Here is a 21223-nt window from a genome sequence, read left to right as displayed (position 1 = left end):
GTAGAGTGTAGAGTGTAGAGTGTAGAGTGTAGAGTGTAGAGTGTAGAGTGTAGAGTGTAGAGTGTTGAGTGTAGATATAATCCCCCCCCCTTATCCCCATTCCCTTCCGACTGATCCCGTATTCTTGCTCCTACCTCTATATCTCATATTTATAATCTAGTTTATTCTCAATATTTCTGAATATCCAAACATATTTCCTAAAGAAATGATTTACATACACCCCTTTTCATACATATTAATAAATAGTTTGGACTTGATTACATTTTCTAGCAAGAAGCAACATGGTGAAACTAGTGTTTTATGAGGGGTCATATGATGTTGGAAAAATTAGGGTTGCTTGCATGCATTAGAGACCGTGAAATTTAAATAAAATAGATGTGCATAACATATTTGCATACTTGAAAGTGGTGGGAATTAAGTGTAATATAACCAGGCCGAAATGTAAAAAATGGCCATCTATATCAAATAGATTATCAAGTACAATAGGTAGCAATAGAGAAATTGACCAAGCGTCAAAAAAAAACAAGGAAAACAAATTTGCTCGCATTAGTTGACAAGCTTTCCAAGATTAAATAAAAAAGTGTAAAAACAGAAAATAAAGAACTTTATTCTAAAATTATCACTAAAACTGAATTGACACTTGTGACGTCAGAATACAGCTGTTTGATAGAATACAAATAATACCTTGCCATCTACTGTACTATAATCTATTTGCTCCATATAATTAAGATTCCAATGCTTGATTCACAATGGTATCCTTAATATGTTTGCATGATAAAAAATGTGGAAATGTTTATCTAGGATTAAAAGTGTTTAATTTTGATAATTTCTATATGTTTTCCTGCATGAAGTGGAAATGCCATCTTTATATGGAGGATTACTTGAAATTACGCTTACAGTCCCTTTAAGCAAGAAAATGTAAATGTTCTAGCCGATGCTGTGAGAAAAAATCTTGTGGGAATAGAAACGAGACACCCTCGGACCCTGTTATTATTGACAGGTAGAACAAATGAAAAATAAAAAGATTTTATATATAATTGAAATTTAATAAAGCTAAACTTATAATTGTTTATAATTGTTAAATTTTATATTTCATAAAAAAGTATAAAAGCACAAAGCAAGAAAACATACAAAAAACATTTAAAAAAGAGTAAAAATAAACCAAAAGTAAAGAAATAAATCTTCACATTTTTTGGTCAAACAAATATAAATTAAAAAGTACTTAAAAAATATTCAAATGTAATATTGCAAAGACCCCGTCAGCTTGCAAAATCTAATGATTGCTAATTTTGTGCAAATTATCCTTGGATCATATTTCTTTCTTTATAGGCGGATCAGGTTTCGCAAAATATTTATACAAGTAATTGCTTTTCTGCAGAGGAGCGAATTTTTATCTAAATTCAGATTAAACTCAATTAATTTACACAGTTTTACATTCATCTCAAGGTTTGAATAAATACAAAAATAGATTTTCAGAGATTAAACCCTGTTCCATCATTTTTAATTCAGCTGAAGTAGTAACATGAATATATCTCTGATTTAAATGTCAAACTAAAATAAAAACTTTATTTAGATTTTTCCTGAAATTTTTCCTGAAATGTAATCAAAACTGTCTCAAAAACGCCGGAAATCCCAGGGATATGAGAAGATTTCAGGTTCGATATATCTATCTATATATCTATCTATCTATCTATCCATCTATCTATCTATCTATCTATCTATCTATCTATCTATCTATCTATCTATCTATCTATCTATCTATCTATCTATCTATCTATATATCTATCTATCTATCTATCTATCTATCTATCTATCTATCTATCTATCAATCAATCCAATATTTCAGTATAACTGTCAATAAACAGTAAACTTTGGGATTTTTATATTTTATCAGAAAAGTAAAAACTAACTTATTCTTTATTTTGTAAAACATGATTCTCGATCAGGAGGTGAGCAAATGTAAGGTTAAGGTTTTACTACTTGTATATATCAATACAGTGAAGACAACTTTCGATTTCAATTTTAGCTTTCTACCAAGCTTTCAAAATGGATACACATAAACAAAGAAAAACTTTTCTGTGTTTCCTTCTAAACTTTTAATTTGAAAAATGCAATTTTTAGGGATAAACGCACAATTCATAAAATGTCGTCTTCATTGTATTAATATAATCACCGACTTCTGACACTGTACATTATTTGTTTCTATTGTAATGAAAGCTAGCTCTAACAATACGTTTAAAATAACTATCTTTAGGTTGTATTGTCGCCCATTGCCAGCGTAGAGGGTAGTTTGTTAGCTATTTCTGATAATATGTTTGTGCACAATAACTCTAAGGTATAATTTACAAAATAATATTAGAATTTTTAGAAGAATTTTAATATCCTTTTTCGGGTAAAATCCTTTTACAATAGACCCCTTCCCCTTCCTTTTGAAAAGCAGCAAAATAAGTGGCTATTTATATCTATCTTACCCTAATCTAACGCTTAATAGTGTGTGCTCTGTGCATATACATTATCTTTTTTAATTTAGACTCCATTTGCGTTTAAAAATATAAAATTCTAATCTTAATTATTTTTACTTTGTTTAGCACGGTAGACGAGCTAAAAGATTAGATCCGACAGACGGAAAATATTACAATTGTAAGTATTTATTTATTGCTTTTATGAAATATTGTTTTTGGTAGTTCTTTAGCTGAATTTTAAATAATTTGAATCTTAGTATTTTTGAAGTTTTACGTCTACGGGTCTCTTTAAGTAATTATTTGTCTTTAATTTAAGTTTCGTCAATGATAAACAAAAAATGAAAAGAATAAAAAATGAAAAGAATAAAAAATGTCTAAACTTTATTTTTGTACGAACTAACCACTAAGATATGCCAGCCCTGTATCCCGGCCTTTATCCTCCCTCGGCATCAATACCATGCATCAAGGCAATATCTCCAAGTGAAGGATGTTAACTTCTTCGACGGCTTGCAGGTAAAGAAAGAAAATGCGTTTTGTAATGATTAGATAATATTATTGGGAAGATTTTAAAAAATAGATTTAATGAATAGTCATCACTATGGTTGAACTGGGTAGACGAAGTTGAACCACTTTACTTCAGCTTGAACCGGCGCACAATAGATGTAGTTCAACTAAGTCTACGCAATTCAGCCAATCCTCACTTTTCTTCAAATGTTTTTTTTGTTTAAATGGTTAATAACAAACAATGAGACTTTAATGATGACCAAACATCTATAAAAAATAAATATATAGATGGTTTAATTTCGTATTTTGAATTAAGAATTGGCTTTAAATGTACTGTTAAATGATTTGCTGATTTTAGAGATTTTAAAGCATCGACAATTTGTAAATTTAGGTTGTATTTGGAACTATAGAATCGACAATTTATAAATCTAGGTTGTATTTGGAACTATGTTAGTTTGGAGTGAAATGATTACTAGTCATGCCATCAGAGTTCAAACTCCTCCAAGGTAGTAAAACCCCCAAATTACATGTTAAAAAATTACCAAGGACCTAAGCCAAAAATAATTTTATACATGCTAAAAAGTTTCATTTCATCCCTTTTTTATTATCTAAAATGCAGCTTCAAAACAATTTTTAAATTAATATATCTCAGATTCTTGTACAGCCTTGTAATTGGAGAAAGGTTAGAGTAATAGAAAAAAAAACCTTGAATGTTAAAAAACGGACCTCGTAATTCGATACCCCATCCTTACCAAAGACCTTACTGAGTGAACGATATATTAGTGTACTTTAATTATAAATTTATTGATAAAATCAAATTTAACATTAGCATGAGAAACCAGCTTTGCCTGGAAACTAAAATGTCTCTATGAAAGTCGACAAACTTAACTTGAAACCAATCTCAGAACATTTCAACTGGTTCTTCCTAGTTCCCGGCCAAATTAAAATAGGAATCGATTCAATTCGGTTAACATACAAACAAACATCAAGACAGGCAAACAGAGATTACTACTTTATATATATATAGATGCTGTATTTTGCAGGCATATTCCTGGTGTGGTTGAGGTTACACTGTCCTATAAATCTAAAATGTTCTGTAAAGGGGCTCCTGGTAGATTCATCTATGTGTGTAAGTGTTAATTTCAGTCTCTGAAGACCAAAGATATTCGATCTAACGTAGATCAGACAGCAAATAGACAATTCAGAAATTCGTTATATAATATCATGTGATTGTGTACAATTCGTACTGCAAAAATAAAAACGGTTGCAGGGTCTGGTAATCTTTGCAGTACGAACTCTGTTTTGAAAATGAGAACACTCTAAGAAATTCAAATATTGTCATCTAACAAAATTCTTTGGAGAGCCAAAATCAAAGTTTCTGACGATTCATTTAATCTCAACCTTTTTTGGATAACATTGGAAATGTGTTTTATAAATTTCAGATTTCTTCGAAAGATCACTAAAATAAAACTTGTTTTTCTTTTTTAAATCTGACATATTTTTCGTTTAGCATTGACTGAACCAACTATAGACTACGGATTTCAACGACTGGGAAAGCTAGTTCCCAGACATCCTGGAGATCCAGAGAAACTTCCAAAAGAAATAGTTCTTAAGAGAGCAGCAGACCTTGCAGAAGCGCTTTACAGGTATTCATTGGAACATTTAAACTGTTTAGAGCTGGAACCTCTTTTATTGTGGATATTGACATCAATGCTTGATCTCAATCTTTTAATATTCCGCATATTAATCAAATTTATATTCGATATCCCACATGGTAATTGTACCCTGGAAGAATAACTGAAATGAAGATATTAAGCATTAACCCTGAAACAAAAGTTCCCCAAGTGAATATCGAGATTAAGATATCCTACACCTCAATGCCCTATTGTGTAAATAAGATTGTGGACAGAGGTCAGAACTCTTGTGTTTAAATCTCGGGATCAAGCATTTATCTCCATCTTGTGCAAACCGTATACCGTGGTGATAATAAAATAAGATAAAAATTAAGGGATAAATCACTTTTATAATCAGTTGACTGATAAACCTGTTCAGTATGACACAAAATAATCAGCTGACTGATAAACCTGTTCAGTATGCCACGAAATAATCAGCTGACTGATAAACCTGTTAAATATGCCCCGAAGAAATCAGCTGACTGACATACCTGTTTGGTATGCCACGAAATAATCAGCTGACTGATAAACCTGTTAAGTATGTCCTGAAATTTTCAGCTGGCTGATAAACCTGTTTCGTATGCCACGAAATAATCAGCTGACTGATAAACCTGTTATAGTATGCCACGAAATAATCATCTGACTAATAAACCTGTTTAGTATGCCACGAAATAATCAGCTGACTAATAAACCTGTTTAGTATGCCCTGAAATAATCAGCTGACTAATAAACCTGTTCAGTATGCCCTGAAATAATCAGCTGACTAATAAACCTGTTTAGTATGCCCCGAAATAATCAGCTGACTAATAAACCTGTTCAGTATGCCCCGAAATAATCAGCTGAGCCTGGCTTCACCAAGATCTCCGCCAATTCCACAGAATATGCCGGGATTCAACTCTTATTCAGGTTAGATAAACATGTTTAATAAAGAAAATATGCACCTTATAATTCCAAATAGCTTTTCATTTAAAATCGGAAAAAATGCCTGATTAACATTAGCGGTAACAATTAATCTGATCAAAAATGCGGAAGATATTGTCGTTTTTTTAGCTTGAAAAATAAATTTTCCTAAATAAAATTATGGATATCTCCGGGATGTTTCGTGGGACACCCTGTATATTACAGGAGATTGTTTTAAAACACTTTGTTTAGGGCAATTAGCTGGCAGTGTTCAAGACACACCTAACTCTCAATGGACTCCAGAAGGTGAAAACAAATTCTTTTTAAATGGCGAAAATTAAAAGAAAAACTATTTATGAATAAAACAACTTTAATACCATGCAATGGAAGACAAATTTTTAGAAGTAAAACTTATTGGAATTCAAATTTAAACCATTTCTTAACTTATCTATTAATGGCAAAAGTTTGGGATGTTTTTTTGTCCACAAAGCACAAAAAGTCCCCCCCCCCCCCTGCTTTAGGCCTGAAGAAAAGGGGACAGAAAGATAAGGGGAGCAAAGTGGAAAGTCAGATTTAAAAAGGGGGGGTGGGAGCTCTAAGAACCAACTGAGAAATGTTGTATTAGGTTTTTTCTTCTAGAAGATGTTTCTGGAGGTTATCCTCGCTCCATGAGTTCAGGTTCAACTCTAGACTACCTTGGATCTTCCAGCTATACATACAATCATTCAGCTTCCTTTCTCCCTCCTTCATCTAGTAAGTATATTCATTCACCTTCTTTTCTTCTTCCTTCATCCAGTAAGTATATTCATTCACCTTCATTTCTCCCTCCTTCATCTAGTAAGTTTATTCATTCAGCTTCATTTCTCCTTCCTTCCTCTAGTAAGTATACTCATTCAGCTTCCTTTCTCCTCCTTCATCTAGTAAGTAAACTCATTTAGCTTCATTTCTCCTTCCTTCCTCTAGTAAGTATATTCATTCAGCTTCCTTTCTCCATCCTTCATATTTTAAGTGTATTTCTTTTTATTCACAGCAGTATTCTTTAACTTCAAATGCAAATAAAAAATTTCAGGAATGGCAGGGCTGGTTCCTTTTGGATCAATGGGTCACTTCTCTCTACCCTCTTCTTGTACATAAACAGAATACGTCAATATACTATATAGTATTTGTACATGGATATTGTAAACTAAATTGGCAAATTGTACAAATGCATGTGAAAAAAAGTAAAATTTAAACAACAAATGCATAATACTAACAATTGAAATTTAAAATTATACATAAAACTAATCGTAAATATGCATTTACGTAGAAAATGTTATCTACGTAAATATGCTTTTACGTTAAAGATGATATTATCTATAGATAATTAACACAGAGAAGCTCAGGTCAAAAAAATGTTCAATAATTTTATAGATTTTTATTCAAGAAGTCAATAAACTGTTAAAATATGCAGAACATGTTTTCGAAACAAAATACTCAACTAGGGTTTCCAATCAGAATTCCTTTGCGCGGCATTGCGCGCAACTGTACGGAATTGCACGCAACTGTTTTCGTTTTGCGCGGAATTGCGAGGAAATTACAGAGCCCGCAATTGCGCACAAGTAAAATCCACTTGCGTTGGGAACTCTTTACTCAACCCAATTAAATGTCCTGTGTGATTTATAAATTGTACTTATATTTAAATATCGTGATCCATTATTATTTAGTCTAATTGTTGATCTCTCATTCAAACCAGTCTCCAAACCAGTTGACCAATATGAGAAACTGAAAAGAAAATATTAAAGATTATCATTTAATTTGTCGTGTTTATGAGAATTATGATTGTATTGTATTTTATATCATTATTGAAATGACTGTGATATCAACTATATGTATATCAATGGAATTATTGTGATCAGTTTCCATATCATTTAAAATATATTCTTACCCTTCAAAATCTATTATTTTTTTAATTCTTTAATTTAAATTTCAAATTTTTATTCTTTTTAAGTAAATTTTTTAAATTATTTTTATTTATTATATTTTTATTTTGTAATTTAACTCTAGTTTTTCTAAAATTTCTAAATAAGGTTTGGGAGAATCCTGAATAGTATTTAATTTAAGTGGCAAAGTTTTCTTTGTATTTTTACCTAACAAGAAATTCAAAACCATAAAAATAGACTAGAATAGAAAATTACCAGAGTTACCAATGAAGGCCAGAACGATTCAATATTTTGCGTTTTCCCCCCAAAAAAGGGGTTTTTGTAAATTCTGTGAATCTTGCAAAGGTAATATATTGAATCTTTTTAAAAATTACTCGATTGTGTGATGATATTGATAATATAAAGTATTAAAGTCCTCTTTTCGAAATATGTGTGTTGTTTTCCGGAAAAATTCAAAAGTTCTCTTCCTTTAGAGACCAATTAGCAAATATTGTATTCCTCTGTGACCTGGTCTCGAAATACAGCCTCTTCATGTGGGGAGATTTCCACCAATGACAAATTCCCCAGGGACTTGTCCTCCAATTTCGGCCTCCCTGGGGATTTTTCCTCCAATGAAAAATTTCCCATGGGACTTGATCTCCAATTGCAGCCTCCCTGGGGATCTTTCCACCAATGAAACAATTCCCCTGGGAGTTGGCCTCGAATTGCAGCCTCCCTAAGGACAACTCCGCCAATAGCGAGGCAGGAAAATAAAGATCTTTAGATACAGGGATTCGAAAAAATATAAAAAATCCCCAGTTTCCTTTACATGAGGTCCGATAATTTGTACAAATTATAATTGAAGAAATAGAAAATATTAAGAAAATATGAACGTAGTAGTATTAACGTTTAAATGTTTAATCTTTATTTGATAAAATAGCATTTCTGAGTGACAACGGTACCGTTAAGAACTTTGTTTGATTAAGTATGAAGTAGGTTTCCATGCCCATAGATTAATAGCAATACAGATAGAACACTAGATGTCGTCTTTTCAAGATTTATGGGTTTTTCGTTCATAATAATCCTGAGGCAGAAGCCCAAAGAAGTTACGCGTATGCCGTGTTGAATTACAAGACAGAGAGAGAGCAGCGAGTAACTCCTTTTGCCCTCTGCCTCAGGGTAATTGTTAATGAAAAAAAAATCTTGAATAGACGACATATAGCGATCTATCTGTTTTGTTATTAATCTATATCCATGTTTTTGTTTTGAAAACTCATTATTTACGGTTCATCTACTTAGACACATTTCTTTCTTCAAACAATGGAGAAATCAACAGAATTGTACAGCTTTCCACATTATTGAACATATTGACCATATCACGATGGGGTGATTTATTTCTTTATAACTTTATAAACTTACACTTATAGAACGTTCAAACTTAATCACTTTTTCAACTTCATAGTTGTGAACAAATTTAACAAAAAAAAAATTTAATAGATTGGGTAGGGTGGAGTGGAGGACGGTCAAACGGCTGGTCGGTGTTCCAAAAAATCTAATAAGTGAACAACTTTTTTATTAAAAAAAACTGCATATCTAAAATTTCTTTATTTGAAAATCCCTTGACATTTTTAAAAAACTTTTTTTAAACTCTCCCTAGCACCCCACCCATTAAAGTTAGAGGTATATTAACTTTAGCTCATTTTAGAGACAAGTTTAACTGCTAGCCTCTATTTAAAAGGTTCTATCTCAAATATAAATGTTAGTAATATTATTTCAAGTTTTTTTATCTGCTGCGTGATGCATGTAATATAAAAAAGTATTCAAATAATGCATTTAAAAGAATAATGTTAAATATTAAATATTTAATTACAAAAAGCCAAAAACTGCGTCTCGTTCATTTCTTCAAATAAACACCATGTCCAAAGTACTTAAGACACTGCAGACGTAATTTTAGGTGATCCTTCGGCATGTCCAATTAACAACGTAAACCTTTGAACCTCTCTCTATCTGAGTTACATAAAGGAAGATATCGTCGTTTTTCTGTCTTGAGCTCTTACAATTTCTTTCATTGTCTATGTACAATTGAAAAAATCAGTTTTTGAATCAGGACATCTCATTCATCCTTGATCGGTACCGTTGTGAATAAGACATAAATTGAGGGTCACTTGAAATTTCATCTACAGAACCTTGAAGATAATGTTTTTAAAAAAATAATATTTGCAAAAAAACACTAGTTTTTTTGCAGATCTGGCAGATTTTTTGGAACATCTTTTTTATTTGTGTTTTAATGTAAACTTTATAATTTGTCGTGTTTATGAGAATTATGATTGTATTGTATTTTATATCATTATTGAAATGACTGTGATATCAACTATATGTATATCAATGGAATTATTGTGATCAGTTTCCATATCATTTAAAATATATTCTTACCCTTCAAAATCTATTATTTTTTTAATTCTTTAATTTAAATTTCAAATTTTTATTCTTTTTAAGTAAATTTTTTAAATTATTTTTATTTATTATATTTTTATTTTGTAATTTAACTCTAGTTTTTCTAAAATTTCTAAATAAGGTTTGGGAGAATCCTGAATAGTATTTAATTTAAGTGGCAAAGTTTTCTTTGTATTTTTACCTAACAAGAAATTCAAAACCATAAAAATAGACTAGAATAGAAAATTACCAGAGTTACCAATGAAGGCCAGAACGATTCAATATTTTGCGTTTTCCCCCCAAAAAAGGGGTTTTTGTANCCCCCCCCCCCCCCCCACCGAACTCCACTCCCATATATAACCCAATTTGGGTAAGGTTAAGATTTATATGGTAGTATTGTAAAATAAGCGTTAAATTGAATGCCATTTAAAAATAAAATGACAGTTCTTTTAAATCTAATTGAAAAGTTTTGCCCACTTTTATACACAGTATACTGCTAATTGAAATTTAATAAACAAAATGTAAAATATCGTCAAAAAGGAAAATCGGTACAATTAATTTCTAGACAGTCTAATATGATCTTACTATCATTATTATGTTTTAAGAGAAAATATCATTTATTGACATTAAGGATTTTTTATGAAAACATTTAAGTTAAACTTTTAATTAAATTCTAATTGATTTCTTTAGTTACTATTTACATCAGGAATTGAACAATAATTATCAAAGAATTACAGAGATACTATTATTTATATATTTACTTGTTTAAAAGTGAAAGTTACAACTAAACAAAATTATATATATACAGTGAGACCTATAATCTATGGAATAGGAAGACGACTGTTAGACTCAAGTTATGATTATAGGTAGATAAAAGGACATGAAATACAAGAATTACGCAGTGTAGACCCTTTTTACTTAATAAGTTTATAGTTTAAATCTACTGGTAAAACTATTTGCTTCATAACAACATCAAATGCACAAAAGATTATTTAAATGTCGTCTTTCTATTCCACAATTGTATGGGTCTTATTGTACATGTTGAGATGAGAAAATGAATTTTAAAAACTGTTTTTGTGTCGTTTTTGAAGATTCGGGTACTTTATTTAGTATGCAATTAAAAAGAAAACGTAGCATTTTCATCATAAAAGGGACTCTTTTAAGATCACAATAGTGAAGTTATATAGTCTTTACGAAAATGATGAACTCATTCCTGTTTTTAATCTGAAAATTGATAACTTTCAATTGTGTTAAATCTTGCAGAAACACAGAAACTTGCCAAACCAAAAAGAGGATAATTTTTATTATAGAAACGATAGTATCTTCTTTTTTTGATCCGGAATAGGGGGGCTATGTGATTCTTGCATTTAATGCATTCAAGTTTGAAATTATGACAAACCCTATGTATTGATCGTTATTACGAATATTTAATTATCTGTATTAATAGAAATGATTTAAAACAAATCTTTTCACTTGTACTTTCTGATATTGAGGACTATTCAATCCAAAATTAAGAAAGAAAAAAAAAACAGAAAATGGCGACTTTGATTAAAATGAATAAAATTGTTGAATCAGGAGTCAATGGGGCGAAATATGTTTTCAGCTCTCATTTTACTTGCCTTGCTTCAGGAAAAATAGATCTGTTAATAAATAAATTCAGACATCTTAACATGAAAGATATTTTGGGTTCAGGCATACAGGAGTAAATAGGAATATTCAATCATCTGTCAAATATAATTAATTAAAATCATTTAAAACAATCTGTATTCTTCTTACTATTCATCCCATCCAAAACTAAGGGAAAGAAACAGAAGATGGCGACTTTGATCATTCTGATAAATAGTGTTGAACCAGGAGTCCATGAGGGGAAATATATTCTCATTTTACTTGTCTTACTCCACGAACAGATGGATCTGTTAATACATAGTTTAAGAAATCTTTCAATGAAAGAAATTTTGGGTTCAGGAGGAGAGGGGGGGGGAGAGAGAGAAAACTAATCACCTTTTCTGTAAATAAAAGAAGAAGAATCAAAGAGTCAATGCGATTAATAGCACAACTTATCTGTATCTCTATAACTATATTAAAGTTTAAATATATCTTTAACTCTATAAACCCTGCATTCTCTATAAAAATTGAAATGTATCTTAAAATCTAAAATCCTCCCAATTATATAACTATTGAAATCTATCTTTAAATCTATAACACTGCATTCTCTGCGACTATTGAAACCTATTTTTGACTCTATAACCCTGCATTCTCTATAACTATTGAATTCTATCTTTAACTCTATAAATCCTTTCCCTATAACTTTTGAAATCTATCAGTATCTCTATAACCTTGCATTCTTTGTGGCTACAAAATCTATCTAAAACTTTAACCCTTCATTTTTTTATGACTATTTTAAATATATCTTTAACTCTATGATCCTGCATTCTCTATGACTATCGTAATATAAATTAATCTAAACTATATAATGCTGCATACTCTTTGACTAATGCAATCTTTCTGTAAAATGGTAAGAATTTGATTACCATTATCTTATTCTTATTTTCTAATGTTCTAATGTCAGAGGTCAATTAGATATCAAAAAGGTTTACATGTTACACCATCAGTTAGCCAAGATATAGGGATTAGAAATATAGAGTTTGTGACAAGTGTTTTATCATGTTCTCAGACTATTTAAATCTATTTGTTTTCAAGAATGTTTTATCAGCTCCGCAACCAGATGAACCAAAGAAAGGCTCCACTTCTTTTGTGAAAATAGGTAAAATACAAAAAAAAATAATAGTTTTGCTTTCGTTTAAGTAATTCCAAAGTTGAGGGAAAATCTATAAAAAGAGCCGTCATTCGTTCATTTCTAAATACTGTTAGGACATATTATTGTCGATTTTCGTATAGAAATCCGCTAAGAAAGTCTATGTCACTTCACGATTTGAGTTTTAATTTACATTTTTAATTTAATTTACTTAAATTGTTGTTGGATCTATGAATTGAAAATTTGAAGTTAAGGGGGTTGACTTTTACAGGCAATGCTGGGTTGCCAACCTAGTGCTTCTAATGCAGATATTCTTTTTTGGTGGTGCCATGTCATTTGTCCTACGATTATTTGTCCTAAACATCATTTGTCCTAAACATCACTTGTCCCACAAATCATTTGTCGTACAGAGCGGGGGAAGCATCATTTGTCCTACACATCAATTGTCCTACACATCATTTGTCCTACAAATCATTTGTCCTATACATCATTTTTCCTTCACATAATTTGTCCTACACATCCTTTGTCCTACACTTCATTTGTCCTACACTTCATTTGTCCTACACATCATTGGTCCTACACATTATTTGTCCTACACAACATTTTTCCTACACATCATTTGTCCTACACATCATTTGTCCTACACATCATTTTTCCTACACATCATTTGTTCTACACATTATTTTTCCTACACATTATTTGTCCTACACATCATTTGTTCTACACATAATTTGTCCTACACATCATTTTTCCTACACATCATTTGTTCTACAAATCATTTGTCCTACACATCATTGGTCCTACAAATCATTTGTCCTACACATAATTTGTCCTTCACATAATTTGTCCTACACATCATTTGTCCTATACTTCATTTGTCCTACACATCATTGGTCCTACACACTATTTGTCCTACACAACATTTGTCCTGCACATCATTTGTCCTACACATTATTTGTCCTTCACATAATTTGTCCTACACATCATTTGTCCTACACTTCATTTGTCCTATACTTCATTTGTCCTACACATCATTGGTCCTACACATTATTTGTCCTACACAACATTTGTCCTACACATCATTTGTCTTACACATCATTTGTCATACACACCATTTGTCCTACATATCATTTGTCCTACACATCATTTGTCCTACACATCATTTGTTCTGCACATCATTTGTCCTACAATCATTTTTCCTACACATCTTTTTTCCTACACATCATTTGTCCTCAACATCATTTGTCCTCAACATCATTTGTCCTACACATCATTTATCCTACACATCATTTGTCCTACACATCATTGGTCCTACACATCATTTGTCCTACACATCATTGGTCCTACACATCATTGTCCTGCACATTATTTGTCCTACACTTAATTTTTCCTACATTAAGATTGTTAGGAAAATGTTTTAAACTCAAAAATAGACATATTTTAGTACAATTTGAGAAAAAAAAACTTTGTAAGTTTTTCAATTCCATTTTCTATTTTTATATCTATCGGAGTTTTGTGATATAAAATAAATATTTGATTTATCCATTCGATAGAGGTTCTGTCTAGTCCCAACAACATTCCGATCTTAATTTGACCGATTAAACATAATTTCTTATTTTTCTCTTTTATACTTTTACCAGGCTTTGAGGGGGCTTCTCACCCATTTTCTTTTTCATTTGTGAAAATTTTCTCTTTGAATACATTGTAAAACAAAACAAAAACCACAATGATCAAATAAAAAAGGACATTTTCAGACTCATACATTGACCCAGAACTGGAATCTGAAGACGAATACACAGTGGTGGACAACACACTTTTAACCTTTGATAAAAAGGATTTAGGTAAAAATAAACAAGAAAGTAAGTTTTTTTCAAATTTATCAGATCTAAAAATCTAAATTTTTTATCAAAATTTTAATTTAAGAAAATACAGAAACAGAAGAATATCCAAGTCTAAAAGAAGAAAAACTAGATTCTGGTAATTAAAAAAAAATTTGAATTTTTTTTGATAAATTATGCTTTACAGCATTTTATTGTTTATTTCAGATGATGAAACCCCGGTCAAATCTAAAGGTGACAAAACCGAGTCATCAGACAGTAAAAACAAACTGTCACAAACTTTATTTTCTAAACTATATATATCTTTGCAATCTGATGGTGTATGGAATAAAATGGAGAGGTGGTCGTCCCGCTCCATTATATTCTATTCTCCTCGGTGTAAACTCATAGTTTGATGATCAAAGTTCCACGACATTTGGTAACAAATATATCAGGGACATATACGAGAAAAAAACTGTGGCAAGCAATTCATTCTTTTTCTGAACAAAAAGCGAGAAAAAGAAAAAACTATCTCCAACGCCAATTTTTAAAACGCATTGCGATCGTCTTGAAAATAGTTTCTGAACAATGTTAATTCCTACGTGCATTGTGCAAGCTGCAATTATAACAAATGAAAATTGATCACATTTAAGATTTCACAGGCTCATTCAATCGTTTTTAAAACAATGCTACTTTAACAGGATATTTTCGAAAGTCTTTGTTGTATAATTTATCAACAAAAAGTATATTATGTACATGTAAAAAAAGTATATAAATTATCTCATCTCGTATATGAATATCAGAAGGATGATAAAACAATTTAAAACATTATTTTAGAGAAAGAAGATACTGACATTGAAGCAAATCCTGAAGATAAAAAAGAAGTCTCAAAAAATCGTGTGAATTCAGTATTTAGGTCAAAAAAAGGTAAATAGTTTCAGCAGGTATGAAATGAAATCAAAGTGAACATTTGGCTCCCCAATGAAACATGTGGATTTGAGAAGTTTCGATAAATAAACATCGGGGGTAAAAGAATGAATATTTAGTTAGAAATGATGAGGACAGAGCCGTTGGTACTGAAAATGATAAAGTAGATGTCAAGGAAATTGATGGAGAAAAAGTTGAAGATAATGAAAAAGATGGAGAAAAAGCTGAAGATAATGAAAAAGATGGAGGAAAAGCTGGAGAAATTGAAAAAAATGGAGAAAAAGCTGAAGATAATGAAAAAGAAGGAGAAAAAGCTGAAGATAATGAAAAAGATGAAGAAAAAGCTGAAGATAATGGAAAAGATGGAGGAAAAGCTGAAGATAATGAAAAAGATGGAGAAAAAGCTGAAAATAATCAAAAAGATGGAGAAAAAGCTGAAGATAATGAAAAAGATGGAGAAAAAGCTGAAGATAAGGAAAAAGACGGAGAAAAAGCTGAAGATAAGGAAAAAGACGGAGAAAAAGCTGAAGATAATAAAAAAGATGGAGAAAAGGCTGAAGATAAGGAAAAAGACGGAGAAAAAGCTGAAGATAAGGAAAAAGACGGAGAAAAAGCTGAAGATAATGAAAAAGACGGAGAAAAAGCTGAAGATAATAAAAAAGATGAAGAAAAAGTTAGTTATGATGAATATTATGATAACGAAAATTATGGAAAAAAAGCTGAAGCTAGTAAAAATGATAAAGATAAAGTTAAAGACGATGAAAATGAGTCTGGAAGTGGCGATATTAACGAAAAAGAAATTAGAAAAGGTAAAAATAATTGAAATTTTGAAGATTTTTCTGTTTGGATTGGTGGATTTTCAAAATCTTAACTTTTCAGGGGCAAAATTTTTTTCATTAAAGCCTAGTGTTTAATAAAATACAATAAACATTTTTCTGTTTTTACAGTCAATGTACTTATTTCCGTAGAATCCAAGAAGCATGAAGGGAAGTTTAAAGGATTTTAGGAAAAAAGAGTAGAACAAAAAATGTTTAGATGATAAGAAAGCTGAAATTGAAACAGATAAAGAAACTAAAATTAATAAAAAGAAATCTGGAAACCCCGATCAAACAAAAACAAAAGAGAAAAAAGGTATTTGATTATAAATAAAATTGAATTTTTTTTCTTTCTGCAGATACTTATTGTATTGAACTGTAGGGATTGGGTGGAGTAAGTAAACAAAGGAATTGAGTCCCAGTCACAAACTCAAATTTATCTTTGCAATTTCTGACAGTGAAAACTTTTCATATTTAGATTATTGAATCTAACAAAATCCATGGTTTGAAATTTCTCAGGTCAAATACACTGTGTTGCAAAATATTGGCATTAGAAAATCAGAGTTTGTGGCAAAGATCCAATTCCTTTGTTGTCGCCAGAAGCTCTGAAAAGGGAAAAAAAAATCTTGAATCCTTTTATTAGTTTGGTAAAGAAACTAAATAGGACTTTTAATGGATTTAACATTTAAACCCTTTGGTGTCTCCTTCGGTGTCTCCTTTGGTGTCTCCTTTGGTGTCTCCTTCGGTGTCTCCTTTGGTGTCTCCTTTAGTGTCTCCTTCGGTGTCTCCTTTGGTGTCTCCTTTGGTGTCTCCTTTGGTGTCTCCTTCGGTGTCTCCTTCGAAGTCTCCTTTAGTTTCTCCTTCGGTGTCTCCTTTGGTGTCTCCTTTAGTGTCTCCTTCGGTGTCTCCTTTGGTGTCTCCTTTGGTGTCTCCTTTGGTGTCTCCTTCGGTGTCTCCTTCGAAGTCTCCTTTAGTTTCTCCTTCGGTGTCTCCTTTGGTGTCTCCTTTGGTGTCTTTTTTGGTGTCTCCTTCGTTCTCTCCTTTTGTGTCTCCTTTGGTGTTTCCTTTAGTGTATCCCTCGGTGTCTCCTTTGGTGTCTCTTTTGGTGTCTCCTTCGGTATCTCCTTTGGTGTCTCCTTTGGTGTCTCCTTTAGTGTCTCCTTCGGTGTCTCCTTTGGTGTCTCCTTTGGTGTGTCCTTTGGTGTCTCCTTCGGTATCTCCTTTGGTGTCTCCTTTGGTGTCTCCTTTAGTGTCTCCTTCGATGTCTCCTTTGGTGTCTCCTTTGGTGTCTCCTTTAGTGTCTCCTTCGGTTTCTCCTTTGGTGTCTCCTTTGGTGTCTCCTTTAGTGTCTCCTTCGGCGTCTCCTTTGGTGTCTCCTTCAGTGTCTCCTTCGGTGTATCCTTTGGTGTCTCCTACAGTGTCTCCTTCGGTGTCTCCTTTGGTGTCTCCTACAGTGTCTCCTTCGGTGTCTCCTTTGGTGTCTCCTTCGGTGTCTCCTTCGGTGTCTCCTTCGGTGTCTCCTTTGGTGTCTCCTTTAGTGTCTCCTTCGGTGTCTCCTTTGGTGTCTCCTTTACAGTGTCTCCTTCGATGTCTCCTTTGGTGTCTCCTTCGGTGTCTCCTTCGGTGTCTCCTTCGGTGTCTCCTTTGGTGTCTCCTACAGTGTATCCTTCGGTGTCTCCTTCAGTGTCTCCTTCAGTGTCTTTTTCGGTGTCTCCTTTGGTGTCTCCTTTGGTTTCTCCTTTGGTGTCTCCTTCGGTGTCTCCTTCAGTGTCTCCTTCAGTGTCTCCTTCAGTGTCTTTTCGGTGTCTCCTTTGGTGTCTCCTTTGGTTTCTCCTTTGGTGTCTCCTTCGGTGTCTCCTTCAGTGTCTCCTTCGGTGTCTTCTTCAGTGTCTTTTTCGGTGTCTCCTTTGGTGTCTCCTTTGGTGTCTCCTTTTGGTGTCTCCTTTGGTGTCTCCTTTTGTGTCTCCTTCAGTGTCTCCTTCAGTGTCTCCTTCGGTGTCTCCTTTGGTGTCTTTTTTGGTGTCTCCTTTGGTGTCTCCTTTGGTGTCTCCTTTGGTGTCTCCTTTTGTGTCTCCTTCAGTGTCTCCTTTAGTGTATCCTTTGGTGTCTCCTTCGGTGACTCATTTGGTGTCTCCTTTGGTGTCTTATTTGGTGTCTCCTTTGGTGTCTCCTTCGGTGTCTCCTTCACTGTCTCCTTCGGTGTCTCCTTCGGTGTCTCCTTTGGTGTCTCCTTTGGTGTCTTTTTCAGTTTCTCCCTGGTGTCTCCTTCGTTGTCTCCTTCGGTGTCTCCTACGGTGTCTGCTTCGGTGTCTCCTTTGGTGTCTCCTTCGGTGTCTCCTTTGGTGTCTCCTTCGGTGTCTCCTTCAGTGTCTCCTTCGGTGTCTCCTTCGGTGTCTCCTTCGGTGTCTCCTTCGGTGTCTCCTTCGGTGTCTCCTTTGGTGTCTCCTTTGGTGTATCCTTCAGTGTCTCCTTTGGTGTCTCCTTCGGTGTCTCCATCGGTGTCTTCTTTGGTGTCTCCTTTGGTGTCGCCTTTGGTTTCTCCTTCGGTGTCTCCTTCGGTGTCTCCTTCAGTGTCTCCTTTGGTGTCTCCTTCGGTGTCTCCTTCGGTGTATCCTTCAGTGTCTCAATCAGTGTTTCCTTCGGCGTCTCCTTTTGTGTCTCCTTTGGTGTCTCCTTCGGTGTCTCCTTCTATGTCTCTGAAAAGTATGTGTTTAGGTCATTTAGACAACTAAACATCGTTGTAATATGTTAAAAAGTGCTCCAAGAAGATACAATCTCCATACTTGGCAGGGTGTAGGGGGGGGTACCTTTGCTATTTCAAATTCAGAATATTTGATCTAACAGAATTCTTAGTGATAATTTAAGGGGAAATTGAGACAAGGATATTTGTTTTTGTTTTTATTCTACTATTATTATTATTATTATTATTATTATTATTATTATTATTATTATTATTATAGATCATAAAGGCCCCTGTGTACCCGGAATTGAAGGAGGTATAAATTAATTAATTTCTGAAGTACTTAGGTTTTATTTTTATTCTTAATTTTTAATTTCTCCAGTATTAAAGATTTTCAATGGTAACCTTTTAACCTTTATCAGATCAACAATAATAAAGACAGATATCTTCGAATTTCTAAATCTTGAATTTACGTCACAATTATTATTAGAGAAATATTTGAACCATTAGCCTAGTTTCAGTTTCTTTCTTTATAAATAGCTTTGTCACGTCAAACTAAAGTAAATAACACGTGTAAATAGCTCTGAAAGTTAGTCATCAAATTTTTAGACAAACTCGACTTTTAGATGTCGCCACGCCTTGACCTTTGTAGCCATGGGCATACATACTTTGATATTCCAATGCATTGGTTTCTAGTTTAAAACAAGTAATTGGCAAAACAATGCTAAATTTATTCATGAAAGTGTGACCATCTTGGTTTGCAGTGACGAAAGATTAAAATCTCATATATTTTCAGTCAGAACTCCTCTGATTGAAAAGCTATTGAGAAGAACAATTTTTTTTAAATCTTAAATTTGTAAGCAGATCAAGTTGCTTTTCTTTTATTTATGCGTAAAAACCAAACCAGAGGAGCTCCGAGGTCACAAAATTGTTTTCAGTGATTTGTTAAATTGTGTTTCTCTACTAAAGTGACTTGGGGAATTCTACTGCAGGAAAACAGATATTATAAATTGTAAGAATTAAATTTTTCTTTAACCTTGAAAAACGACACAATCTTCCTCATCATTGATCAGATAAGGGTTTTTAAAGCTATTGTTGTAAATCAGGCCTATGCCATCTTTGCATGGAGGGTCACTTTAAGCACCCACACTCCACAGTCCACAGTCCATTTAAAGATAATTGTATTTTTGTTTGCTTTAGATATGAAAAGTAACTTCACTACTGGTGGTTGGGTAGACTCTGTTAAGCCGTGTACACTTGTTACAATAACATTGGATAATAACGAGTTTAATATACGGAGAGCAGAAGAGGGGTCTCCAGTAACAATCAATGGGTTTCCTATCACTGCTGAGGAGTTCGACCAGGTTCTGTTCAAAATAATAAACATTTTGTAAAATATAATGAACATTTTGTCCGAAATTATTTATATTAAGTTCGGAACAATGAGCATTTTCTCCGAACTTATAAATATTATGGTTCGAAATATTAAACATTTCGTTCGAAATAGTAAATATTTTGTTAAAAATAATTATCGCTTTGATGAAAAAAATGAATATTTTGTTCGATACTGAACATTTTGTTTAAATAAATGATCATTTTGTTCTGATCATAATCAATAATTTGAACATTCCTAAAGTTATGTTTTTTAATTTTGAACAAATTAATTTTTATGATTCAGGCGGTGCAAGGGAACCCTGTAACCCTGAAGAAAGATGGTTTGAAAAGTTTACTAACCGTGTATGGGTTTAATGTGATGCTGGATGGGAAATCAATGACGTCAGGAGAGAAACAAACCACAATATTTAAACCCTGGGTTTAACTTTCTTTGTTAAAATAGATAAAAATATTTTGGTAATGCTAAAAATAAATATCGTTATCGGTAAATTATACTGCACAAACTTTAAAGTTTAGCAAGGTTTGAAACATATTATACCTTTTTACAGCCAGCTGAAGGTCTCAGCGACGTTCCGTTAACGAACGGCATAAACCATTAATTTTGACATCTTTAACAAGCCATTCTTCAAAAAAATGAACGGTTTATAAAAATTAACGAACGAATGTGTTTCAAAATAACGGCGACTTTCTTTCTTTTACTGATTAAATTTACATGAACAAAAATGTATATCGTTAAGAAATTGTAACTTTTAAAAAGAACGGAAAATACCGGTAACGAACGCAACGTTCAGATCTTAATTAAAGAACGAACGGCTAAATTAAAAGGTATTATTTAACAATTTTAACTACCGTTAACAAACGGCTTGAAAAAGTCTGAACGTGCCTAGCCCTAGGACCTGAACATAAACCTTTCAAAGCTGAAAGCGTAAGAGGCAAAATACTAAAAGATTTTTGTTTTAAAGTT

General features: G+C 32.6%; 2 protein-coding genes across 2 annotated transcripts in view; both read left to right on the top strand.

Annotated features, from left to right (window-relative positions):
• The window catches only part of LOC111715551 (transcription factor collier-like), a 20272-nt gene extending 13521 nt beyond the window's left edge, over positions 1-6751 (top strand). The window contains 13 exon segments of the mRNA XM_023490908.1: positions 932-1000; positions 1574-1655; positions 2255-2335; positions 2589-2640; positions 2880-2952; positions 2954-2975; positions 3399-3472; positions 4010-4095; positions 4477-4612; positions 5460-5545; positions 5792-5845; positions 6179-6292; positions 6609-6751. Coding sequence (XP_023346676.1) covers positions 932-1000; positions 1574-1655; positions 2255-2335; positions 2589-2640; positions 2880-2952; positions 2954-2975; positions 3399-3472; positions 4010-4095; positions 4477-4612; positions 5460-5545; positions 5792-5845; positions 6179-6292; positions 6609-6673 — 994 coding nt within the window. The 3' untranslated portion in view covers positions 6674-6751.
• A 4374-nt stretch (positions 6752-11125) lies between these two features.
• On the top strand, positions 11126-20751 carry LOC111715552 (spore wall protein 2). Its single transcript, XM_023490909.1, has 12 exons — positions 11126-11163; positions 11446-11499; positions 12571-12634; positions 14380-14466; positions 14549-14602; positions 14671-14697; positions 15280-15369; positions 15489-16178; positions 16405-16500; positions 19145-19180; positions 20065-20228; positions 20543-20751. Exons 2-12 carry the CDS (start codon positions 11452-11454, stop codon positions 20681-20683), a joined length of 1497 nt encoding a protein of 498 aa, XP_023346677.1. The 5' UTR covers positions 11126-11163; positions 11446-11451; the 3' UTR covers positions 20684-20751.
• The last annotated feature ends 472 nt before the right edge of the window (positions 20752-21223 follow it).

Source organism: Eurytemora carolleeae, unplaced genomic scaffold, assembly GCF_000591075.1.
Source record: "Eurytemora carolleeae unplaced genomic scaffold, Eaff_2.0 scaffold1460, whole genome shotgun sequence".
In the NCBI taxonomy this organism is placed as follows: domain Eukaryota; kingdom Metazoa; phylum Arthropoda; class Copepoda; order Calanoida; family Temoridae; genus Eurytemora; species Eurytemora carolleeae.
This window is presented reverse-complemented; position numbering and strand designations above follow the sequence as displayed.